The following is a 21,974-nucleotide window of genomic DNA, read 5'->3' as shown; positions in this document are numbered from 1 at the left end:
AATTTAAAATAATAGTTTATAGCACAATGGAGTATTAAGTTTCGGTATATTTGGCAGAAAAATGTTCTAAAACAAAAACGCGAATTTTGGGAAACGTAACACTAACAAGTCAAAAAAAGATAATGCCAATTTTTGGTGCCATAATATATCGGTATCTGTCACATGAGATTGATTGATTTTATTTTTTTGGGTGCGTCGCCACTTATGGTCATTATGCACCCTTCAGTATATACGGGGAAAATTCCATTGTCTAAAATCCTTACCTTAAAATTAAAAAATGGGTATGGAAAATAACTTTCCCAAAATAACTTTCAAGATATCAAACTCTCACGAAGAGGCGTAAGCCATGTGACTTACAATTTGAAACAGTAGTTTTAAAACACAATGAAGGTATAATTTCAGATATTTGCCAGAAAATGCGCTAAAATAAGAAATAAGAAAATACACCAATTTGAAAAAAGAATAACTAAATATCAAGGTCCCTTCTGATTAGGCATAAATAAAACAAAGAGTATCAGTTGTAATTTATTGCATTAGTAACAGTGAGTCCTAACCTAATTTTCGGCATAATCACCACCGTTGTTCTGGCATTTGTCGTAACATGGCACTAAATTTTGTATGCCCATGTCGCATGTGTCTGACAGCAAAGACTGGAACTATCTGTACCGCAGTGTAGCTGTCAAATCCTTGCCCTGCCAGAAACCTCTTCAGTTAAACAAAGAGATGAAAGTCGGTACATTCAAGGCCAGGACTGTACAGGGAGTGGTCCAAGATCTCTCACCTGAAGTGATGCAAAGGGCCCGTGTGTACTCAGCTGTATGGGGTTGTGCACATTCGATTGGCCTTCCGTGAATTGTCTGCACCATCGTTTGACCATACTATCACTCACGACGTCGAATCTGCACACCTCACACGATTGCTGGTGTCTCTGTGCCAAATTCTGAGCGTGCAATGTAGGCTACATCGCAGTCGGTGGGAGACTGTATGACAGCTGCAATCTTTAGCCTAGAACTGTCCTAAAACGGCTGCATTGCAACTGTACCAGATTACAGCTACATGCCACTTCTTCCTGCCTGCATTGGTGTGTGTCGCTCTCTGACCACTAGTGCTGCGTATAGGCACCATTGGAGCTTTTTTCAGGATGCCCCTCGTATATGAACTTTCAGAAGCTTTTATTATTAGAGTGTTCCTGTTTTAATTTGTGGTTAGCTAAATCAGGTACCTATACAATGCAATTCTATAAATTCCTTGCGTTAAATTTCTAATACCTACATACCCTTTTTGTCAGCATTAATGGTATAACTGCATGTTGTCAGTTTCACAGTACTTCACTTGGATATACTGTACTGAAGCAGAAATCCCATTGATAATGTAAGGAAATATAACACTTTATTTTGTTCGATTCAATTGTTTCACTTATATGCAAGAGTTAAGTTGTTTGCTTTACAGAGAAGAGAGAAGTAGCTTTATGCATGGAAAAATGAGTCCGCACTCATGGTTCTTGCAAGCAGAGGGTTCCAAACCTCAGTGGAAATATCAACATATAATACCGAGAATGTATAAGGAGACTGATAAATTACAAAATTGTATTTCTTAATCAATCACTCTTCACTCTTATCTCATTTAGTCGTAACTTTAAAAATAATCAAGTATTTTATTTTAAACTTACTGCGTATGACAAAATTCCGTAATCCTTCCCTAGCTTGTGAATTGTAAAAATTTTCCTAATTCACTATTTTGCAGTTTGAATTCAAATCATAGAGAATAGAGAAATTAAGTCAATTTCATAGAAGATGATATTGGTACTTAACAAAACCATACGTGGAATTGTATGAGTTTATTATTTCCATTTGCAAAAACATCGATTTAGTTTAGTTTGTAATTGTCAGGGAAAAATGTAAATTTTGTCCTGGAAAACCTGGAAAAGTCAGGGAATTTCATTTTTGCTTGTTTGTAGCCACCCTGTATATGTACAAATATGGAAAATAAAAACTGCATTTTTCGAGTCTACATGCCATGATGCACAAAGATAATACAAAATATAACTGATTTCAGCTTCATACATAAATCTATCTGCACCTTGGTTATTAAGTACAGTCTGTCACAAAAAAAAAAAAAATATATAGCACCACTGTGTTTGTGCTCCACTAAGAATTATGTGATCCCCCTGCAACTGGACAATATAGAAAACAATTTGTTTTGTTCCGAGCCAGTGAACCAGACAAGAGCAATGGTGGAGCCATGGTAGCATTCAGGGTGGATAAGAATCATGATTTTTTATTAAGTCACGCTAAACATGCTATATTTAAGACTGTTGCTATTATTTTGTGACAGACTGCATGTGTCACATTCTTATACCGAGAGAGTTTCATTAAATGGATTTGGGGAATGGACAACATTAATGTGTGGTGTAACAGGAGCTTTCATTGGAATGGTCTCTTTACAGGTTAAGGAAGGAAAAGTTGCATCAAGTGAAAAACACGTCACAAATGAATTCCAGCAAATCGAGCGTACAGAGCTCGGAGTCTCCAAGAGCAGCAGCAAAAAAGGCAAGTCTTGGCCATTTTTCATGCAGTAAGGGTTATTTATGTAATTATGGGCTAGGCTAAACACTGGTACCTCAGTCTGGTTCATTCATAGAAACCACCTTATCGAATTGTGAACTTTTATAAATTATAGGTTTTAATGAACCGGGAGTTGTATTATTTTATAAACTGTCTGGTGCTCTTGCAATTTCAAACCAATATTTGAACATTGTAGCAATTCAAAGAAGTAATAACAGCCTATGATACAGAAGATTAGTGTATTCTTTCACTGAACAAACATAGAAGTATGTTACACAGTACATTACACCTATATACATTACACCTATAAAAAATAACTGTTTATGACAGACATGAAAAATTTCACACAATTGTCTCTTCTCCATCCTCCATTTGCACCTTCTAGTGTTGACAGGTCGTATTTGAAATTCTCCTCTGTTTTACATCAATATTACTAACACTAAGGAGTTGTTACTAACACTAACTTATGTTGTTATACAGCATCCATGATTAAATCTAACCGATATTTTCTGATACAGATACGTTGGTAATGGTATCAGTCCACCCTAGTTTTCTTGCATGTCCTACACATTAATTAGTATTGAGCAAGAATAAGAGAGTTGCTACTCACCGGGAATTCCTTGAATTTCTTAAATAATGCACGATTTCTGCATGCATTTTTCTCCTTAGACGTGAAATATTGCAAATTTTATTTTTCCAAATCCCATCAAATTTTTACATATTTATAAATGCCTTAAAACAAGTTTTTCGCACTTTAGCTTTTGTTTTTATCAAGGAAGGAAAGGAAAGCTGCATGGAAAATGAAACAAAATTCTCTCAATCCGTTTACTTTGTTAGAGTCCTTTGCAGAACAATCTATCTGACATTCATAAGATTAATGCAAGATAAGATATCTCGAAGTTGATTGTGTAAATTTGAGTTTGAAATTCTTATACAATTAACAATTTTTCATAGATTAGCATATTCCGTAACATTTGTGACTTGTGTTTGTAGATGTATTTCGAGTCAGAGTATGTAAAATGCCAAATGTAAACTCTGCACCTTAAATTAAATATTTTAAATGTATACACTGTTTTATGAATGCTGCAGTATGTCAGTTGTTAGGGCATCTTGACTATTATGCGAGAGACCCAGGTTCAATCCCCAGCAGGGAAGAACCTGAAATTTTTCCTCCTCTTCAAGCAGCTCCAGTGCCCACCCAGCATCATATAAATTGGCTACCTGGAGGAAACTGGGGGGGTAAAGGCAGCCAGGTGTATGGTGCTGATCACATCACCCCCACCTTTGGCCTGATCAAGAAAGTGTGGGACCCTAACTCCACACATTCCCTATACACCTTCATGGCATGATGCAAAGCACAGGGGAGCAAATTATTATTTTTCTTTACACTTTTTTATTGAATTGAATAAAAAAAATTACACACACTGGAATTACACAGACCCTTAATATTGTTAATATATTTGTGTGTTTTGAGGTGGGTGGTGAGAGATAGAAATAGAAGAAAACATATGCTTGTATCCTTGAATTTTTGGAAAGTTTGCCTTCAAAGCCTGGAATTTTATCATGGTCCTTTAGTGACCACCCTGAATAACGACATTTTAAAAAGAAAGTGTTTTGTACTTGTGTAGCCTTTTGAGATGACGTCCCCTTTGGCCAACATATATGATGAAACCCCTGACAGAGAGAAACCCAGTACCAGCTCCTGTCCAGCAGCCAGCGGAGGCCACAGGACTCTCCCTCCCAAGAAGAGGAGGTCCACCACGGAAGATGTGTTGCTTGCAGTAAGTAATTGCACTTTGTAAATCATCATCATCCTTTGCAGTTTCCTACCTCTGGCTGGGGTGGCATAGAAGTCAGGCCTCCCCAATTTCTTCTGGTCTTCCTCCACTCCTCTTTCCATGGTGTTCCAATCTTGTCCTCTTCTCCTAACACTATCCGCTATCTGCTCTTTCCCCGGACATCTTGGTCTCCCCTTGTGCCTTACTCCCACTCCTTGCACATTGTATGTTCTTACTGGCAGTCTTTCGGCACCCATCCTCATCATGTATCCATCTCCTCTGTGCCTGATCTATTCTGTCCTGTAAATGTCCGTTCCAATTTTTGCTGGGATGTTATTAACTGTGACTTGAGTACAAACATTTCTGTCACCCAAATCCATCACAACTCAACTAACTAATCCACCCTAACAAATAGTTTTTTTTAAATTCTTTTTGTTTAAAAAATTACTAACCATTGTTATAACTGTATCTTTAGTCAAAATGAAAATAAATGTCTGATGAAAGGAGCGTGTGTTCTCCTGAAACGTCACAAAGAAAAACTGTTTTCTTATGCTGGTAATAACCGTAAACTACAGGAAAATAATCACCCTAACAAATACAGCGGAACCTCGATTTTACGTTTTTCAGGGGACCAAGCTGAAAAAACTTAGAATGCAGGAATATGTAAAATCTAGGAAAATATTAAAGCATTTTGCTCTATTGGAACCATGAATATTGAATGTACGATGCAGGAAAATGTAAAACCGAGGAACATAAAAGCAGAGTTCCACTGTAGTGATGTGAGGGATGACATTTCTCTAATAGAACTGCAGTGCCTTTTTACCCCGTAACAGAAAATAACTACAGTGCTTTTGATGGGGTTTGCCCATAATGGATCTTATACCAAAAAATGCAGTGTGTCCCACTCACTACTTTACCTGTCATTTGGGAGACAAGTTTGACAATACAGAAAGGTGAACTGCACAAAGCTCATTCCGTGGGGATGGGAGGGAAGGGGTGTGTGGCATCAGGCTGTTGGTTGAGCTACGTGCCGAATGGTTATTGCTCACCATGTGGTGCCCGTGCCTTGTGTTGTGAAATTAGAGGTCCCAGGTTCGAAATTTTGAACCAGGAACAATACTGGAAAGAGGATGACCACAAGTGGTTGGGTGGGTCTGATTCCAAGAATAAAATGTTTCATATAATTTTCGGAAATTTTAATTTTTTTATTTGAAAATTCTGGCTTTGTCGCAGGAAGGGTTCTGTGAGCATTGTCATCTAGTTGGATAAGCTTTGAATAAGTGTTTGAAAATGAGTTGCCCATTTTGGTTTGTGAACTTGCATTAATCCACCATGGCCCAAATTTTTGTGAGGGGTGGTTTTGAACCCTTACCGCCCTTCCAATGTGGTAAAACGTCAAAAGAATTCTCTTTAATATACAGTGTTTCCCAATATGGTTATCGGAGTTTCTTCATAGTCATTTAATTTCCCTTATGTGGGGTACAAGAACAAAGCTTATATGGGAGTAAACAACAACTCAATAAGTTTACACAGTGTACATTATGAATGTTCAATGTTAGCACCTTTCATGGCACGCCACACATCCATCTGGTAGTCCAATGCTCCTCAATGCTTTCGTTTGACACACTGGACATCCAGAACTCTTCCCTTTGGAGACACTTCCAGTTGTTTGAAACTTACTAAACCATCGACAAATGTTATCGGGCAGAGGATCACTTCCAAATCGCTGAACTGAAACAGCAAAACCACAGCTTGCAAATTCAATGACACAAAAGGACTTCTGCACGGGAGTCTCCATCTTGTAATGCACCTATGCCGTTGTGACTGATGGGAAACAAATGATAAGCATTCAGGGTAGCAAACTTCCTCAGCCGTTCTTATCGTACATGCACAATATTAACATTCACCTTCATCTGTTGCAGTGTACCAACTACTTGAAACCTTAATAATCATTTTGGGACATGATGGGCCGATACCGATAAAGTACCGATATAAAATTTACCGATGCCGATAACCGATATTATACCGATCCATTATAAAATTAGAAATGGTCCTTGAAGAACCTGAAAGGTTCATTGACCTCCTTAATAAATGTGTGTTTCAAGGTGACTGCAGTGAAAAAGAAATTGCATATTTAGACATTAACTTTTTTAGAAAGTAGGGCATGGAGATTATCCATAAAAATTTCAACAAACTAGCAGAATTTTGCACTAAATTATCAGATATTTATCGATATATCGGATCGGTAAAATAATCGGTAATTTTACCGATAAACCGATTCACTTATATGCCTAGATCCACCGATATCGATAGAGTACCGATTAATCTGTCTCATCCCTAATATATATGTATGGAGAATAATAGATAGGAGGACTACAAGGGCTAAGTAGCAAGTGAAAAGGGAAAGATGAAACACTCTCCAGAATTTTGAATTTTCCAGTCTCTCGCAAGTGATTCCTCTTTCCTATTTCACTTGCTATATGCGTGTGTATTATATCCATAAATACTTTACACTGGCACAAAGGCATTTAGTCAGATTTGTATGAAAAGGGGTAAAGTTACAAAATTAGAAGTAACTGGGGGAAAAAAACTTCAAAATCACATTTGTTTGGTTTTCCTATGATTCATCAAACTGGCCAATACTGTATCAATATGTGCTCTGTGATCAAAATTTTGAAGGTGGAAAATTGAATGTTTGAATTGGTTTAAACTATCTATTTCCATCAGTTCTAATCTATTGTGTTTGGCTAATATTCCTAGATCAGAAATCAACTTCTAACACATCTTCTTTATGTTAGAAAACTAATTTGTGCACTGCTTGCAATTGCAGGCAGGAAAGAGGCTGAAGACTAGCAATCCACAGGCTCTTCTGGAAAAAGTAAACTTGGACAATTTCCTCTCGGTTGTTCATGGAGACAAGGAAAGTTAGCAACGGTGACGTGAGATGCTTTAAAGGTAAGAAAGCTGCCATACATAGATTGATTGGCATTTGAGTCATTACAGGAACACCAAGCATGTGCAGCAGTCAGCTCACGAGAAGATCCCCAAACAAGGGGGAAGGGGTAAAGGAAAGGCCATGTTCATTTGCAGATTTTAAGGGTAACAGAAAGTCTTCCGCTGCAGTCAAGTGTTTCTTGGAAGTGTGTAGGACAGGGGTTCCCAAACTTTTTCGCTTCATGGGTCCTTAGTGTTTCAAGATTTTTCCACTGCGCCGAAGTCAGAATGTAGGCCTAACACTTGCAACGCCCAGTTAGAGTGGTTAGCTTGCTTGCCTTAACCCTTAGATGCCGAGACTCATTTTCCAGGTAGAGTCCAGCGCAGATAATTCTGCCGTGCAATGCGCGACAGAACTAAAGAAGCAGTGTTGCTAATGGACCAGATAGAAAAATCGCTGCGGTGCGCCGATGCACAGCTGTTACGTACAACAATGAAATTAGAGAATTCAGGTCTATCTAACGTTGAGTTTTAAACGTCATGCATTATACCAGGACTAGGATTAATATGTACTAACAAGTGGCTTTGTATGTAGCTACTAAAAATTCGCAAAATATGAACTAACACATAAGTAAAATTACCAAAAATGCTGCAAAGAAGACTTCTTCATACGATTCCTTATTTGAGTGATTTCAAACAAAATAAAAAAATATATATATTATTTTTCATTGCATTAATGCACTGGTGGCGTTCTAACTTTTCACTCCCAAAACCCGTATACACTGGTATGGAACTGCAACGGCAGATAATAACATGCCAACGTGTTAAACCGCTACAATTGCACCATAACACTCCTCCTGAAGCAGTATTATTATTTCCTCTCTGAGATCGGCGACAGTCGGTTGCCTTTGTTGTACATTTACAAAGGATGCCGGCTTCCACAACAATAACAAGTACATATACTGCCACTAGACGATAAGCTGCGCGGCTTTTTCTTTTGTTATGAACCAGGGCCGGCGCTAGTCATTTTGCCTCCCTGGGAGGTGGCGGCAGATGCCGCTCTATTTCGACCCCCCCCCCCCCCCCCCCGGTCATTACGCAGCAACGGAAAATTGAAAATCAATATATTCCTAACTAAAACATCAAAATATAAAATAAATAATGAGACTTCTTATGCTATTTCAATACTATTCAGCGCAAAAGAATATCTCGCTCGATCACAGTTTTCAATAGGCTTATTTTTTTCTTCTCTTCAAATTTTGCCGCTCTGGGCGATGGGACGGTTCGCCCTCCCCTTCCGCCGGCCCTGCTATGAACTTGGTCACCCATCAAAGCATGGCAATTTTAACACAGAAAACAATATGCATCGCAAAAATGCAGCAAAAATGACAGCCTCCTCTATGCAATTTCTACAAGAACACTTGCCGGAGCCAGAGTTGAAATGATGTTGGAGCCACATAATTTATTTATTTTGAATAATTCCAAAATTATGAAATATGAACAATTTGTTGCTGCTGTTCGCTGCTCTCTTGCCAAAATGCTTTATTGGGATGCTAACACCATGACTGGCTTCCTCCTTCACGAACTCGTGCACGTTGCTTAGAATTTCCCGAGCTTGGCTATGCAAGGTTTTTGATTTCAACTTCGACAGAACTGGAGGCATTATGGAATTTAACGTTCATTAGCAAACACACACTTTTACATACACACACGCAATACACGCACACAACGTCAAACCGGTCAAATACTTAGTATAAAATAAAAATATGGTGCTTCCAATCCAACGAAACTCACCGTCACTTTACCTGCCTTTTCCCCTTCCGTGACAGAAATAGTGCTTCATTATTACAGTTGGCAACACTAGTTACTAGCTAGCCAATGAACATGCACTGCATAAAAGAAGCAACCACTACGCCGTGCTATATTGCCACATCAGCGTCCCTACCGAACGGTGGGAACCGCGAGCTGGAGCGCTAGTCAATTGTTTTCAATGATGTTTGCGCGAGTGTGTCCAGGAATGGAATGACAATGTGGCAACAATAGCGAAGGTTTTCGAGCAGGGTAGAACACATGATGCTAAGGGAGAGGGAGACGAAACGAAAATTCGTTTCTACGCAACGGCAAATTTACGTGTGTGGCACTCTATTTGCACTAACGCCGAGCGTGTTTTCAGCAGGAAATTTTAAATTCTGTATGCTTCTAAATGAAATTTTATATTTCCGGGACTAAGAACTTTAGATGTACAAATGATACCTCGTTTTGTTCATTATACTTCGGGCTATGATCCTGATGGAAATAAAAAATTCCGCATTCTGCATTTACCATGGAGTCGTGGTCGGTGGAACATCACGTGTTCATGTATGATGCCTATGTTGCAGCTCAGAGGTTCAGCACCTGGTGGTGTTTTTGGAGTTACAGTGCCTGTAGTTCGAAACTGCTTAACCCATTTTAAGATTGTTGGAACTGATCCATGCTGCCTTGCGTGGAAGTCCCGGCGGAATAACCTCTGAGCTGCAACCACTGAGTTGCAGTTTCTCTCATAGCCATCATACGTGAACATGCTATGTTCCACCGACAACGACTCCATGGTGACTGCAATAAATAAATAAATAAATGGCAATATATCACACACATTATACAATAAAAATAATATAGTTTGGTGTACAATTAACTGTGTAATGTTCATTCCAAAATGGGTATACATCTCTGGGTCACCTGGTATATCTGTACTGGGCTTTGAAAATTTGGAAATCTGAAATTGTACTGAGTTGTGGTTTAGATTTGATCACTTCGTTCCTTAAGAATTATATTCTCGCATGCTTGAAGCTTTGAAAAATATTAAAAAAAGTAATGTGGAATGCAAGATGAAGTCTGAAGCTTTAATTTTTACATTCATTAATAATTAAAGCAAATCTAAATCTCTTTTTAAAGTACAGCTTCAGTTTTCATCTTAACAGGCTCCGTGGTAGGGGCTTTTCATTGAATAAAAATCTATATTTTCTTAATTTCCAACTATACCTCAGTGGCAGCTGAAAAGAAATCAATATGGTCATGCTCACCAATTAGCTGAACCGCAGCTGACCCAAATTGCTTGCGCGCATGCCCTTTTCAAACCACTGTGGTGACGAATGTGTCAGCATAGATGCTGTCAAAGTCTCGACCAATCAGAAAAGCACTGCCTAAGGAGAATGGCATGACTTCCCACGTAACGCGACGCGACGGGAGCTTCTGCAGCAGACGACTTTCCCATTGCAAAAGTACTGCTTCTAACGAGGAGCATGACTGTGCCGTGCACCCGAGAAAAACGAAGAATTCGAAGGAAAAATAAGGCAAAAAAGGATGTCACAGTATGGATTTTATATTTTCATGTTAATAAGCACAAATAAGTTTTATTTTGCTGTAAAATAGATCATGTCTAGCATGACTAACATGACCGTCAGAACCGCTACTGCTATACCTAAGTAGGTAAAGGTAAAAAAAAAAAAAAAAGTAAAGTGTTCCCCTGTGCTTAGCACCACGCCATGAAGGCGTATAGGGGGTATGGGGGTAACACCCCACACTTTCTTGATCCGGTCGTGAGTGGGGTGATGTGATCAGCACCATGCCCTTGACCGCCTTTACCCCCCAGGTACCCATGTTATTCGACGCTGGGTGGACGCCGGGGCCGCTTCCAACGTTAGAAAAGTTCCGGGAGATGAAATAAATGTTAAGAAAAAAAAGGTCCAGAGGAAATCATGAAATTTTGATTTGTTAATTTGGTTGACACCCTGGATACATTTATTTAGTCAGAGATTTTGGAAATGTTTTTACATATATGTGCTGATGGATAACAAATCAATGTTGACAGCACCCACTTTCATCAACAATCGGCCATCTTGGATGGTTTGTTGCAAGCAGTAGCCTGACCACACTGCTTATAGTTCTTGTATTAGATCAAAATGAAATATTTATGAAGCATCACAAGAGGTTAAATGAATTTTGTGTAGTATGTAATAATAATCTTCAAAGTAGGGCTCGGAAATTAATGAAAAATCATCTTTTTTTGTATTATACCACCTTTGATGGTCTAAATTTTGCATTGGAAATCATTTATCGACTTAAATCAACCACTTTGTATCAATTTTGCTTGACTTCATGCTTGAAGTGCCTACAAGACAAAGGTTGTTCAGATGGATCATCACTATATCAAGTTCTCTAGTTGAGTATTAACATAGAAGTCGCATACTTTCTATTAATTGATTGAACATTTTGTGTTTTACAGGATCCAAGCACCTGTGAAGTACAATTTCCATATTCGTCTGTGAGTGTTGGAACAGCAGAAGCATAAGAGATGTTGCTTTGTGCAGTGTGCACATACTTGAAGGCTGAAGGACTCTTTTTTTGGGAAGACTGTACAATATATTTTAATGACTGTTGGATATAGCTTTGTTTAATGATTAACCAGCATGTTCTTCAAGTTAAAACAGACCGAAGAATGAACAAAGCTCATTTAGGGAATAAACTTATTTCACTAGTGGTTACATATGTGTAAGGTAATTGAGTAAATGCAAATGCAATTACTATGTTATGTACCTCATTTTGTATGTTTTTTTCTGTACAAATATGTAAAGTATAAATATATACATATACTGTTTCATAGTGGTTTCTTCCACCAAGACAAAATTATAAAATAAGGAGGATAAAGTATAGTTCAGGATTGTCAGTTTTGTACAGAGAACATTGATTCTATATTTTCCAGCATTTTTATTTGATGATTTATTGCCCTGAGGTAAGATCTTGATTTAACTCATTAATTGTAAATGTATTTCACACAATTACTTTTGTGGATTTTCTTTTCTTACGTTAATTTAGTGTGTAACTCATGAATGCTGTGATTAAATAAAATGAATAATGTAATGGAAATAGCCTGCAATGCTGGTAATCCTTCAATTGTTGTTTTCTGACCATGATCTATCCAAGCACGTAATGGAAATACCAAAAAGAAATAAAACTTTTTTATATAAGCTACACAAATTCTTGTAATATTTGTATTGTAATTTTGCGTGTAGTGTTATATGGATTATTTTCCTGTAGTTTACGGTTATTACAAGCATAAGAAAACAGTTTTTCGTTGTGACGTTTCAGGAGAACACATAAGAACTGTTTTCTTATGCTTGTAATAACCGTAAGCTACAGGAAAATAATTCTGCAATGCATACATAAAAGAAAAACTAGTGTTATAAGGATATGAAACTTGGTACCTTACATTAAAAGACAAAGATGAATTAAGAGTATTTGAAAATAAGATCCTTAGAAAAATATTTGGTCATAAAAGGGAGTGGAGAAGGTTACATAATTTCGAACTGCACAATTTGTATTCCTGTCCAGATAGAATAATTAAATCAAGAAGAGTTTACAGGATCCATGTTGGGAAACCTGCTGTTAACAGACCTGCAGGAAGACCAAGACTAAGATGGAGGATAACGTTAAGATGGACCTAAAGGAAATCTGTAACGATGGATTTTGCCCAGGATAGGGACAGATGGAAGGCCTGTGTTGCTGCAGCCATGAACCATCGGGTTTAAGAACGCGAGAGAGGTAAAGCCTACCTCATGCGGCCATGGTCACTGCTACAACCACCCCCGGTCATAGGTTTCCATGACCAGGTTACGCTACTCATTTGTAGCTCCCTAATCTCCAGACGATGGTCCCATACACAAGCTGAACGAAATCTCAGGAGAAAAGTTGTTACGCTCTCCCCAGGAGATTTGAACCTGCGTGTGTCCCATAGCTGGAGCCCAAAGCATGATGCCTTGGACTGCACGGCCATGGTGTGAGACGACATATATTTTAATAATTATAAGTGTTTAAAACATATTACTTTTCATTGATAACTGTATCTTGAGATGAACACAAATTGCCTGCACTCGTTAATTGTGAATAATCAATTTCACTGAATTTTAGATTATTTCCTTGGGGGAAGTATGGTAACAACACCCAAACCTGACCTACCTAAGAAACTCACCCATGCATCTCATACCAGCAATAAATATGTGAGTAGGTTAGGTCTAGTGCTGTTAGCATATTTTGCACAGCAGACAACTTGGGGATATACTGGCAGCACTGACTGTTATGACATCACATACTTGTCTGTTGTGCAAAATACACTAACAGCAATGAACGTAAACTGCCAAACGTATTCACATGTTTACTTCTACTATAGGATTGATACATATGTAGGTCAGGCATCAGATTTGGTGCTCTTAGCATGTATCTCGGATTCGGAGAGGAAGGGAAAAAAAATGGCGTTGAGCTTGTGTTCGGCTACGAGGTTTTTCGGATCGTGATTGTGTTATCCGGTTTTTATTTCGTAGTTATTACGTGTTTGACTATAAAATACCTCTTGTGAGGTATTCGAAGTGAAAATTAATTTGGATTTATTAACTTAGTGTGTGTATTTGTGTAAATAAGAGTATAGTAGTGGTAACAAACTGACTCACCTGAACGCTATTAATTAATCAGTGTAATGGGGGAAGAAGCAACCCTATGTGCTGCTGATACCCTATTAGCATTAAGCGGTGGTGAAACTCCCGTCTTTCTACAGACTAATATATCAAGAGTGAATGACGAGGATGCTATCATGAAAGGGGTGGAAGAAAAACAAGAACATCGTGCAAAAAAGAGATCGGCGGATTCAGAATCAACTGCCCAACCAGATAAAATCATCCGATCGAACGAGAATGAAAATTCTCCATCACGACAGTACACATATGACAATGCACAATCAGGTCCATATATAGTACTGTTAGAGGGAACAGGAAAAAATATAGGAAAACTGTCCGGTGGCAGTTTAGGGAATAAATTTCGAAAGGCAGGACTAAACATAGAATTGATCGAACAGTGTGGTAAAAATAGAGTCCGTGTGACTTTTCCAAATGCAAAAGCTGCAAATGCTTTCACACAAAACGAAATGTATCATAAAGATTTACAGGTTCGAGCTAGAATTCCTCAAGCTCTTGTACAGCGAGACGGTCTTATTTTCGGAGTTGGCATAGATATCAGTGTACAAGACATTATGGATGGAGTGCAATCGGCGATCCCAGTCATCAGCGCGAGGCATATGCAGAAGAAAGTATGGAATAATACGGGTTCTTTCGATCTGAGAGACACAAAATTAATATGCCTAACCTTTCAGGGTAATGTCTTACCAGAAAGAATACTAGTAAACAGTGAAATTTTCGAGGTCCGACCTAGAACGAGGTCTGTCTTGCAATGTCAAAACTGTTTCCGTTATGCGCATCAAACTAAGAACTGCCGTTCAAAAGCAATCTGCATCAACTGTGGAAAAGAAAAAACATGGAGATTCCTGCACAGAAGTTCCTATTTGTGTCATATGTCGAGGTAATCATAGAGCTACATCCCCAGATTGCCCTCAACGACAAATAGAACAGCAAATACAGACGCGGATGGCGGAGGAAAACTTATCTTATTTTGAAGCTAAGGCAAAAATATTGGGGACATATAAACCACCTCTAACCAAAAGAGACATTTTGGCACCTCCATTAACTGCTAAACAATTTCCACCGCTCCCCTCTCACGCTGAGGTCATCCAATGTACAATGGCAAGTCCATTAATATCTGTGACAACTAGAGAGTCAATAACTCCTAAAATAGTTACATCCTCGCAACCCTCAATGCGAAAACAGGAAAATCACACGAGTGTGAGCAAAGATGGGCTGCACTCACGTAGAAGTAATATAAGGACACGAGAAACTCCAAAACCACCTAAAGAGCTATTTTATGAATCTTCATCACTTGACAGTTTATCCGAAGACGAGGAGAATACGCCATCACCCCCAATTGGACGAAATGCGCAACCCCAGTCTGGATCCAATCACATTGAGCAACATCCACATGAGCATAGATCATCAAATAGACAGATCATTTCAAATCCTCCAGCGGAAAATCTTCAGGCACTGTATAAATCGTTAATGCAAACTTTGCCAGAGCTGTGGTCGGCACTAATAAATATATCAGAACTTAGAAGACAACAACCACTACTTAAACATATTCATGAGCTAACAGGGAATCTCTTGACTGTTTTACAAAACTTAATTTCATAAATCCAGGAATCAAAGGGGAAAAAAATAATAGTATATTGTAGGGAATGGAATTTTTAATTCAGTGGAATATAAATAGTTTTTCCGCACGTAAAATCGAATTAAATAAACTAATTGACGAATCCCATCCTTTAATTCTCTGTTTACAAGAGACTAAAGGAAAGCAATACGAGAATTACAATCTAAAATATTATAATACTATAGGTCCGCCATTTCAACACAATGAAAGAGGTGTGAGCATACACATTCATGAGAGTGTGGCCCACCAAACTCTTTTTTTATACCCAAAAATTAATATAGTAAACAGATATCATGTAGAAATCATAGCAGTGCGCATAAAAATACAAAACTTTTATTTCAGTATTATTAATTTTTACATACCTTCGAATTCGTTATCTCAAAAAATACAACTACAAGATTTTCAAGGTATTCTGGACAATATTCCAGGCCCTTATATTTGTGTAGGAGATTTTAACGGGCATCATCCAATGTGGGGCGGTTCACGATCAGATCATTTAGGCCAGATTTTAGTGGACTGGATAGAACATAATAATTTTATCATACTTAATGATGGTTCCATAACACATATTCCTCGATCCGGAAATAATCCTTCTGTGATAGATCTAACCATAGTGTCTGATGAAATTTTCCCCCAACTTACCTGGTTTGTGGATGAGGATATGCGTGGAAGTGATCACTTACCCATACATGTTCAAGGAAGATTTATGTATAATGTACAGATCCCGCGAAATACACCTCTCCTTAGACGCTGGAAAACTAACCTTATTGATTGGTCATTGTATTCCACAACAATTGACTCCTTGATATTATCAGAAAATTTACGATCTAATACTGATATCTCGTATTCTCAATTTATACAACTAATTACAAAAACTCTGGATATCGTAGGTGTACGTTCAAAAGGGCAAGATACACATAGATTCCCACAATTATATTGGTGGACACCAGAATGCGAGACTGCTAAACAGAACCGTAAACGTGATGAGAAAACATTTGCTAGCAGACCCACAATTACCCACAAAATTGCCTGGAAGAGAAGTCAGGCTCTTGCTAAAAAAGCCAAAAAAATAGCCTGGATAAATTATTGTAACTCTTTAGGAAATGCTGAACCTATAAAACTCGTCTGGAAAAAATTTAATTCTTTAAGACACCCGAAACTAAGCAGGAAACAGACAATTGATGTAACCTGGCAAAATGAATTTCTCTCCATGATTGCGCCTCCTTCAGTAAATATAGAATATCAACCTCCTCTGGTTCCACAACAAATTTTTACAAGAGAGTTTCCAGCTGTGACTGTCATAGAATTACATAATATACTACACAGAGTTAAAAATTCAGCACCAGGAATGGATGGAATTCCATACCAAGCTATAAAGAGCTTACCTAAAAGGGGATTTGATATTTTAGTCGCTATATACAATAAAACATATACCGGGGGTAGTATACCTTCAGAATGGAAAACACATGTAGTAATTCCTATATTAAAGTCGAATAAACCACCATCAAATGCCCGTTCCTACAGACCAATAGTTCTAATTTCAGTATTGGAAAAATTATTCGAACGCACGCTACAAAAACGTCTTATGTGGACTTTAGAAAAACAACGATTCTTTCCCCCTACGCAAATTGGTTTCAGATTACAACATAGTAGTCAAGATGCCATTGCAATTCTCAACGCTGTAATTCAAAATAACATTGTTATGAATTCCTATTGTTATAGTTTATTTATCGATGTGGAAAAAGCCTATGATGCTGTACCACTGATGCAACTTTGTCAATTACTAGAAAGAATAGATATATCTCTTATGATTCCCAGATTAATTTGGAATTTATATGCTGATCGAAAAATTTTTGCCTGGTTTCAAAATTCTATCCAGGGGCCTAGATTCACAACTACAGGAATTCCACAAGGAGCTCCACTGAGTCCTATACTATTTAATATATATACACAGTCTCTACACAATGAACAATTGGAGGATTTTGAACTTATTCAGTATGCAGATGATTTCTGTTTTTACAGAATTACTCCACAAGCAACACAGGGATTAATAGACATGACACGTTTAATACATAAACTTCAAGCATGGTTTTATGAAGTAGGTTTATCTTTCAACCTTAATAAATCTCAAGTTATGATTTTTAATTCTCGTAGCCAAAATGTATTTCCTAATAATATTAATCATATTTCTGACATCCCAGTGGTATCTACATGTAAATATTTAGGAATTCATTTCGATCGTAAAAATAATTGGAAACTGCATATAGATTATTTAATAAATAGAGGGAAATCTGTCCTAAACATTCTTCGTGGATTGGCAACTACTAAGTGGGGTAGTCAACCCACAATTATGTTACTATTTTACAGAAACTGCTTTCGTTCCTTATTTGAGTATGCGGCTTTCAGTTACGGTGGTGCGTCCTCAAAACAGTTACAAAAAATTGATGTACTACAACGCAAAGCATTACGAATTTGCTCTGGATTGATGAATTCTAGTCCAAACGTAAGTGTTTATATGGAAAATAGAGAGATGGCTCTATCTCATCGGAAGAAACAATTAACAAATAAATTTCTTTTTCAAACCTGGGAGAATAATAATCATCCATTTAATTTGCTATTTGAAACACAAAAACAGTGGGCAATTATGAATGTTATAGATCCGATCAACCCGAAATTTTATTTTCTTCATTGTTATTGTATGGATCCTGACGCGTACCAAAATTCTTTCACATATCATTCACCTCCAGTATATAAATTAGATTTGCCTCTTTATGCTCAGGCTAACGTCCAATTTTTAGATCATGGTCAGCACGCTCGGTATAGAGAAATATGGCCAGATTTAATTTTCATATATACTGATGGCTCCAAAAAATTTCAGGATGTAGGTTGTGCGTTTTATATTCCTGAAATGAATCAACACCAAATATTTAGGTTACCAGCAGACACTACAATTTTTACAGCAGAATGCTATGCTATTTACCGTGCATTAACTTATTCCATACAAAATAACTATAAAAAAATACTCATTCTAACAGATGCGTTAAGTGTCTTACAGGCACTAACATCATCATATCCTCAACTATGTCGTCAATCTATTTTCATTATATTGATTATACAATCAACTCAACAAGCACAATCCAAAAATATTACTGTTCAGTTTACATATGTCAAGGCACATCACATTAACCAGAGTAATAATATGGCAGATATGTACGCTAAGAGAGCAAGGGATTTACCTCAAATATCTTTCATCAGACTCCCTTATACAGATCTATTACCTAGAGTTAAAATTAAAATAAAAAATCACTGGAAAATTTGGTGCAAGGAACAATTGACGATGGTAGGTCATACATATAGATGGCTGGCGGAATTTGATGCAAGTCAACCATGGTTCCACAGATGTCCTCTTCCAAGACAGGTTATAGTTTTTATTAATAGATTGCGAACTTCTAACGGTGAAAGCGGCCCCGGCGCCCACCCAGCGTCGAATAACATGGGTACCTGGGGGAAACCCTGGGGGGTAAAGGCGGTCAGGGGCGTGATGCTGATCACATCACCCCCACTCACGACCGGATCAAGAAAGTGTGGGGCGTTACTCCCACACCCCCTATACGCCTTCATGGCGTGGTGCTATGCACAGGGGAACACTTTACCTTTTTTTTTTACTGGTCATGTACGTACACCAGCACATTTAGCGAAAATAGGTATTATACATCAACAAAATTGTACATGTGGTAAAGATAATCCAGATGCCCAACATTTATTTTTGGAATGTGATCAATTCTCTCACCAACGAAACATATTATATAAAAATCTGATAAGATTAAAAATTCCATTTCCTATATCTTTCCTTTCTCTTTTATCTGATTTATCAATACCAATTATTTGGATTTTATATGGATACGCTCGAAAATGTCAAATTGAATTATAAACAGAACATAGAATGTAAAAGTGTAAAAATTGAAGATTATTTAGTGTCATCTGTTGCGTATTGTAAGGAAAAGTTGTGTAACAGAAATCCCATACCACAGACTAATGATGTCCCATAGTATAAATACAGAAACATTGGCCAAAGTCGACAGTGTTTTGTCTGACAGGGTCAGAAGAAGAGGAAGAAGAAGAAGTAGCATGTATCTCCAAGTCACTATAGCTGTCTCTACCTGCTTGTCATTTACTCCCTTTGGTGAAATGCAAGATATTGATTTTTTCTCTGCCATCATCATGAACCACTTGAACTACAGAGTCCAGATTGGTAAAATCCATGTTAAAACACAGCAAAAGGGGTGATTGATGGTGGTGCCACCCTCGTTGTATACTGATAGAATTTCAATTCTTCATTTGGTTGCCCTATGCTTTACATTGGAGCTTCTTCATTTGGTTGCCCTATGCTTTACATTGGAGCGTAATGGAATCACTATTCAAATGTTGTATCTACTGAAGGTAAGAGTATATAAGGTAATAAAAATGTGTTCAGTAAACCTTTATCATTATGTAGCAATTCACAAGTTTCCAAAAATTAAATTCTTGTAAAACTAGGAATTAATATGTTAGAGTGCAACAGTAGGTACTGCCATGGATCAACATTAAAAAAAATTATATTCTACACTAAGTATCCAGTGTGAGCCTCAGCTACCGGACTGGTCACAGGTGGTGGGTAGTGAAACCTCCCTCAGATATGACTGGAAGCTGCGAATAAGGGCAAACCCAAATAAGCAGGCCTGGACCGAGGCAGCAAGGCTATCAGGGTGTAGAGGGTGTCCAGTGGCATGGACATACTCAGCAAATACCACAGACACCCTTGTGTCATGGCCAGCGGCGGCACCAGGATTAATCATCTAGGGGTGCGACTTTGTTCGCTGATGACCTAGTAATATGGGGACACAGGGAAGAAGTACATAGACAGCTTGATAGTTTGACACGCACCTTCTGCCTTTAGGGCTTTATGTTAGTCCGGTTACAACCCTTTTATCGGACTTCTCAATGGCTTCTAAGGGTTAGTAGGACCAAGCCCTTGCGTGGTCTGTGGTGCAGGATTTATTTTTAATTATCACCTATGCAAGGTTGAAATGAAAGATCCTAAAGATCTTTTACTCGAAGATTTATTTAACTTCCGATGTTATACAAACACTTTTCCAAACAGACAATTCACCCGGTATAACTTGTAGGCCTAAACCTATTAGTTATACTGAAGTTTATAACCCTGGTCTTTTGATGATGCAGGAGAACACCTTATTCAGAGTTGGGTTTGTGAATATCCGCCAAAATGGAGTACAAGTACTCCAGCCAATCCGAAGATTGAAGCAAGATATTCCCCAACGTCCCCTGAACCATCAACCTTTCGGCAACCAGGAGAATGTCCCGCAGACTCACAAAAGTCTAGCTCTTTTATATCATATTGTTGTTTACAATTTACCATGGTTATTACATAGTTGTTTAATATTTCTATAGTTTCAACATTTAAGTTAAACAATTCATTACCCATTGTAACATTAACAATAACACATTTTTAAAGAAAAGATTCCAACATAGATTAACATAATACAGATTGAATAGTTTTTTGCTTGAAAAATCATGTGTTGACAGGGGCGACACATAGCGTTCCCCAAAAAGAAAAACAAAAAGAAATACAAGCTAACGTTATTTAATTTTTGTTTTTTTTTAAACATCTCAACGTAAACAACTGTCAAATTAGTCTTGAATCTTTTCCAAGATTGTGAATATAGGTAGGTATAATGACCACTATGGTTTCCATAATTTCAGTAATTCCGATTTTCTCTCAGGAGTGCAATTTATCTTTTTTAAATTTTGGAAATTTTCCTTTCCAGAATCTTCTTGAGTCCATGGGTTTAGCAATTCCGCGGCATTGTTTCTGATCTCTTTTACTATAAATGGTCCAGTAAAACATTCGAAAAATTTGGAAATGACATTATCTTTAGCGGAGCTTAGCTTGTGTGACTTTTTTAGCACCAAGTCCCCTTTAAGTAGCTCGTACGCCCTAAGATTGCTCTTTTGTAGTCTTTGTTCCTTTCTTCGAAGATTATTAGACTGAGCATGAAAAAGTTTATCCTTCCACGGTAGATCTTGAAAACCATCGTTTTGTGGCCAATTTATTTGTTTCAAAATACTAATTTGCACCGGTTTATTGTAGAAAAGCTCTAAGGGAGCATACCCAGTTTCTCCTGACACAGAGCAATTCAATATCCAACAGATTTTCGATATAAATTTGTGCCAATCCGGATGTGAATTATGACAAAAGGTCCTAATTAACCTAACTATCTCCTGATTCGTTCTTTCCACAATGTTGCCCGCAGGGTGATAAGGAGTGGTGTGAACTGCTATAAGTGAGTGTTTTTTTGCAAACTCATACCATTTCTTCGAGGTGAATTGACTTCCTCGATCTGACAGTATATACTCCGGCTTAGGACAATGAAGTAAGTATCCGCTTTCTAATTTACTTATTATCTCCCTGGTGCTAGCTGTACGTAGTGGATATGCCATCATGAACCTACTTCCGACATCTATCATAGTGAGCAGATAGTAATAGTAAGACGATTTTGGTAGTTTTCCGATCAAATCAATG

General features: G+C 37.7%; 1 protein-coding gene across 4 annotated transcripts in view; it reads left to right on the top strand.

Moving 5' to 3' along the window:
• LOC145988489 (uncharacterized) overlaps positions 1-12,276 on the top strand; it is an 80,809-nt gene extending 68,533 nt beyond the window's left edge. For 3 of the 4 annotated variants that reach the window (XM_083123344.1, XM_083123342.1, XM_083123343.1), the window contains 4 exons: positions 2,447-2,549; positions 4,193-4,345; positions 7,173-7,297; positions 11,538-12,276. In XM_083123344.1, the coding sequence (XP_082979470.1) occupies positions 2,447-2,549; positions 4,193-4,345; positions 7,173-7,271 (355 nt within the window). In that variant the 3' untranslated portion in view covers positions 7,272-7,297; positions 11,538-12,276. Of the gene's footprint in view, positions 1-2,446; positions 2,550-4,190; positions 4,346-7,172; positions 7,298-11,537 lie in introns of those variants that run through there. The other variant, XM_083123345.1, reaches the window with a different exon arrangement.
• Positions 12,277-21,974: the final 9,698 nt, after the last annotated feature.

This window comes from Lepisma saccharinum, chromosome 6, assembly GCF_977018435.1.
Source record: "Lepisma saccharinum chromosome 6, izLepSacc3.1, whole genome shotgun sequence".
NCBI classification, from domain to species: domain Eukaryota; kingdom Metazoa; phylum Arthropoda; class Insecta; order Zygentoma; family Lepismatidae; genus Lepisma; species Lepisma saccharinum.
This window is presented reverse-complemented; position numbering and strand designations above follow the sequence as displayed.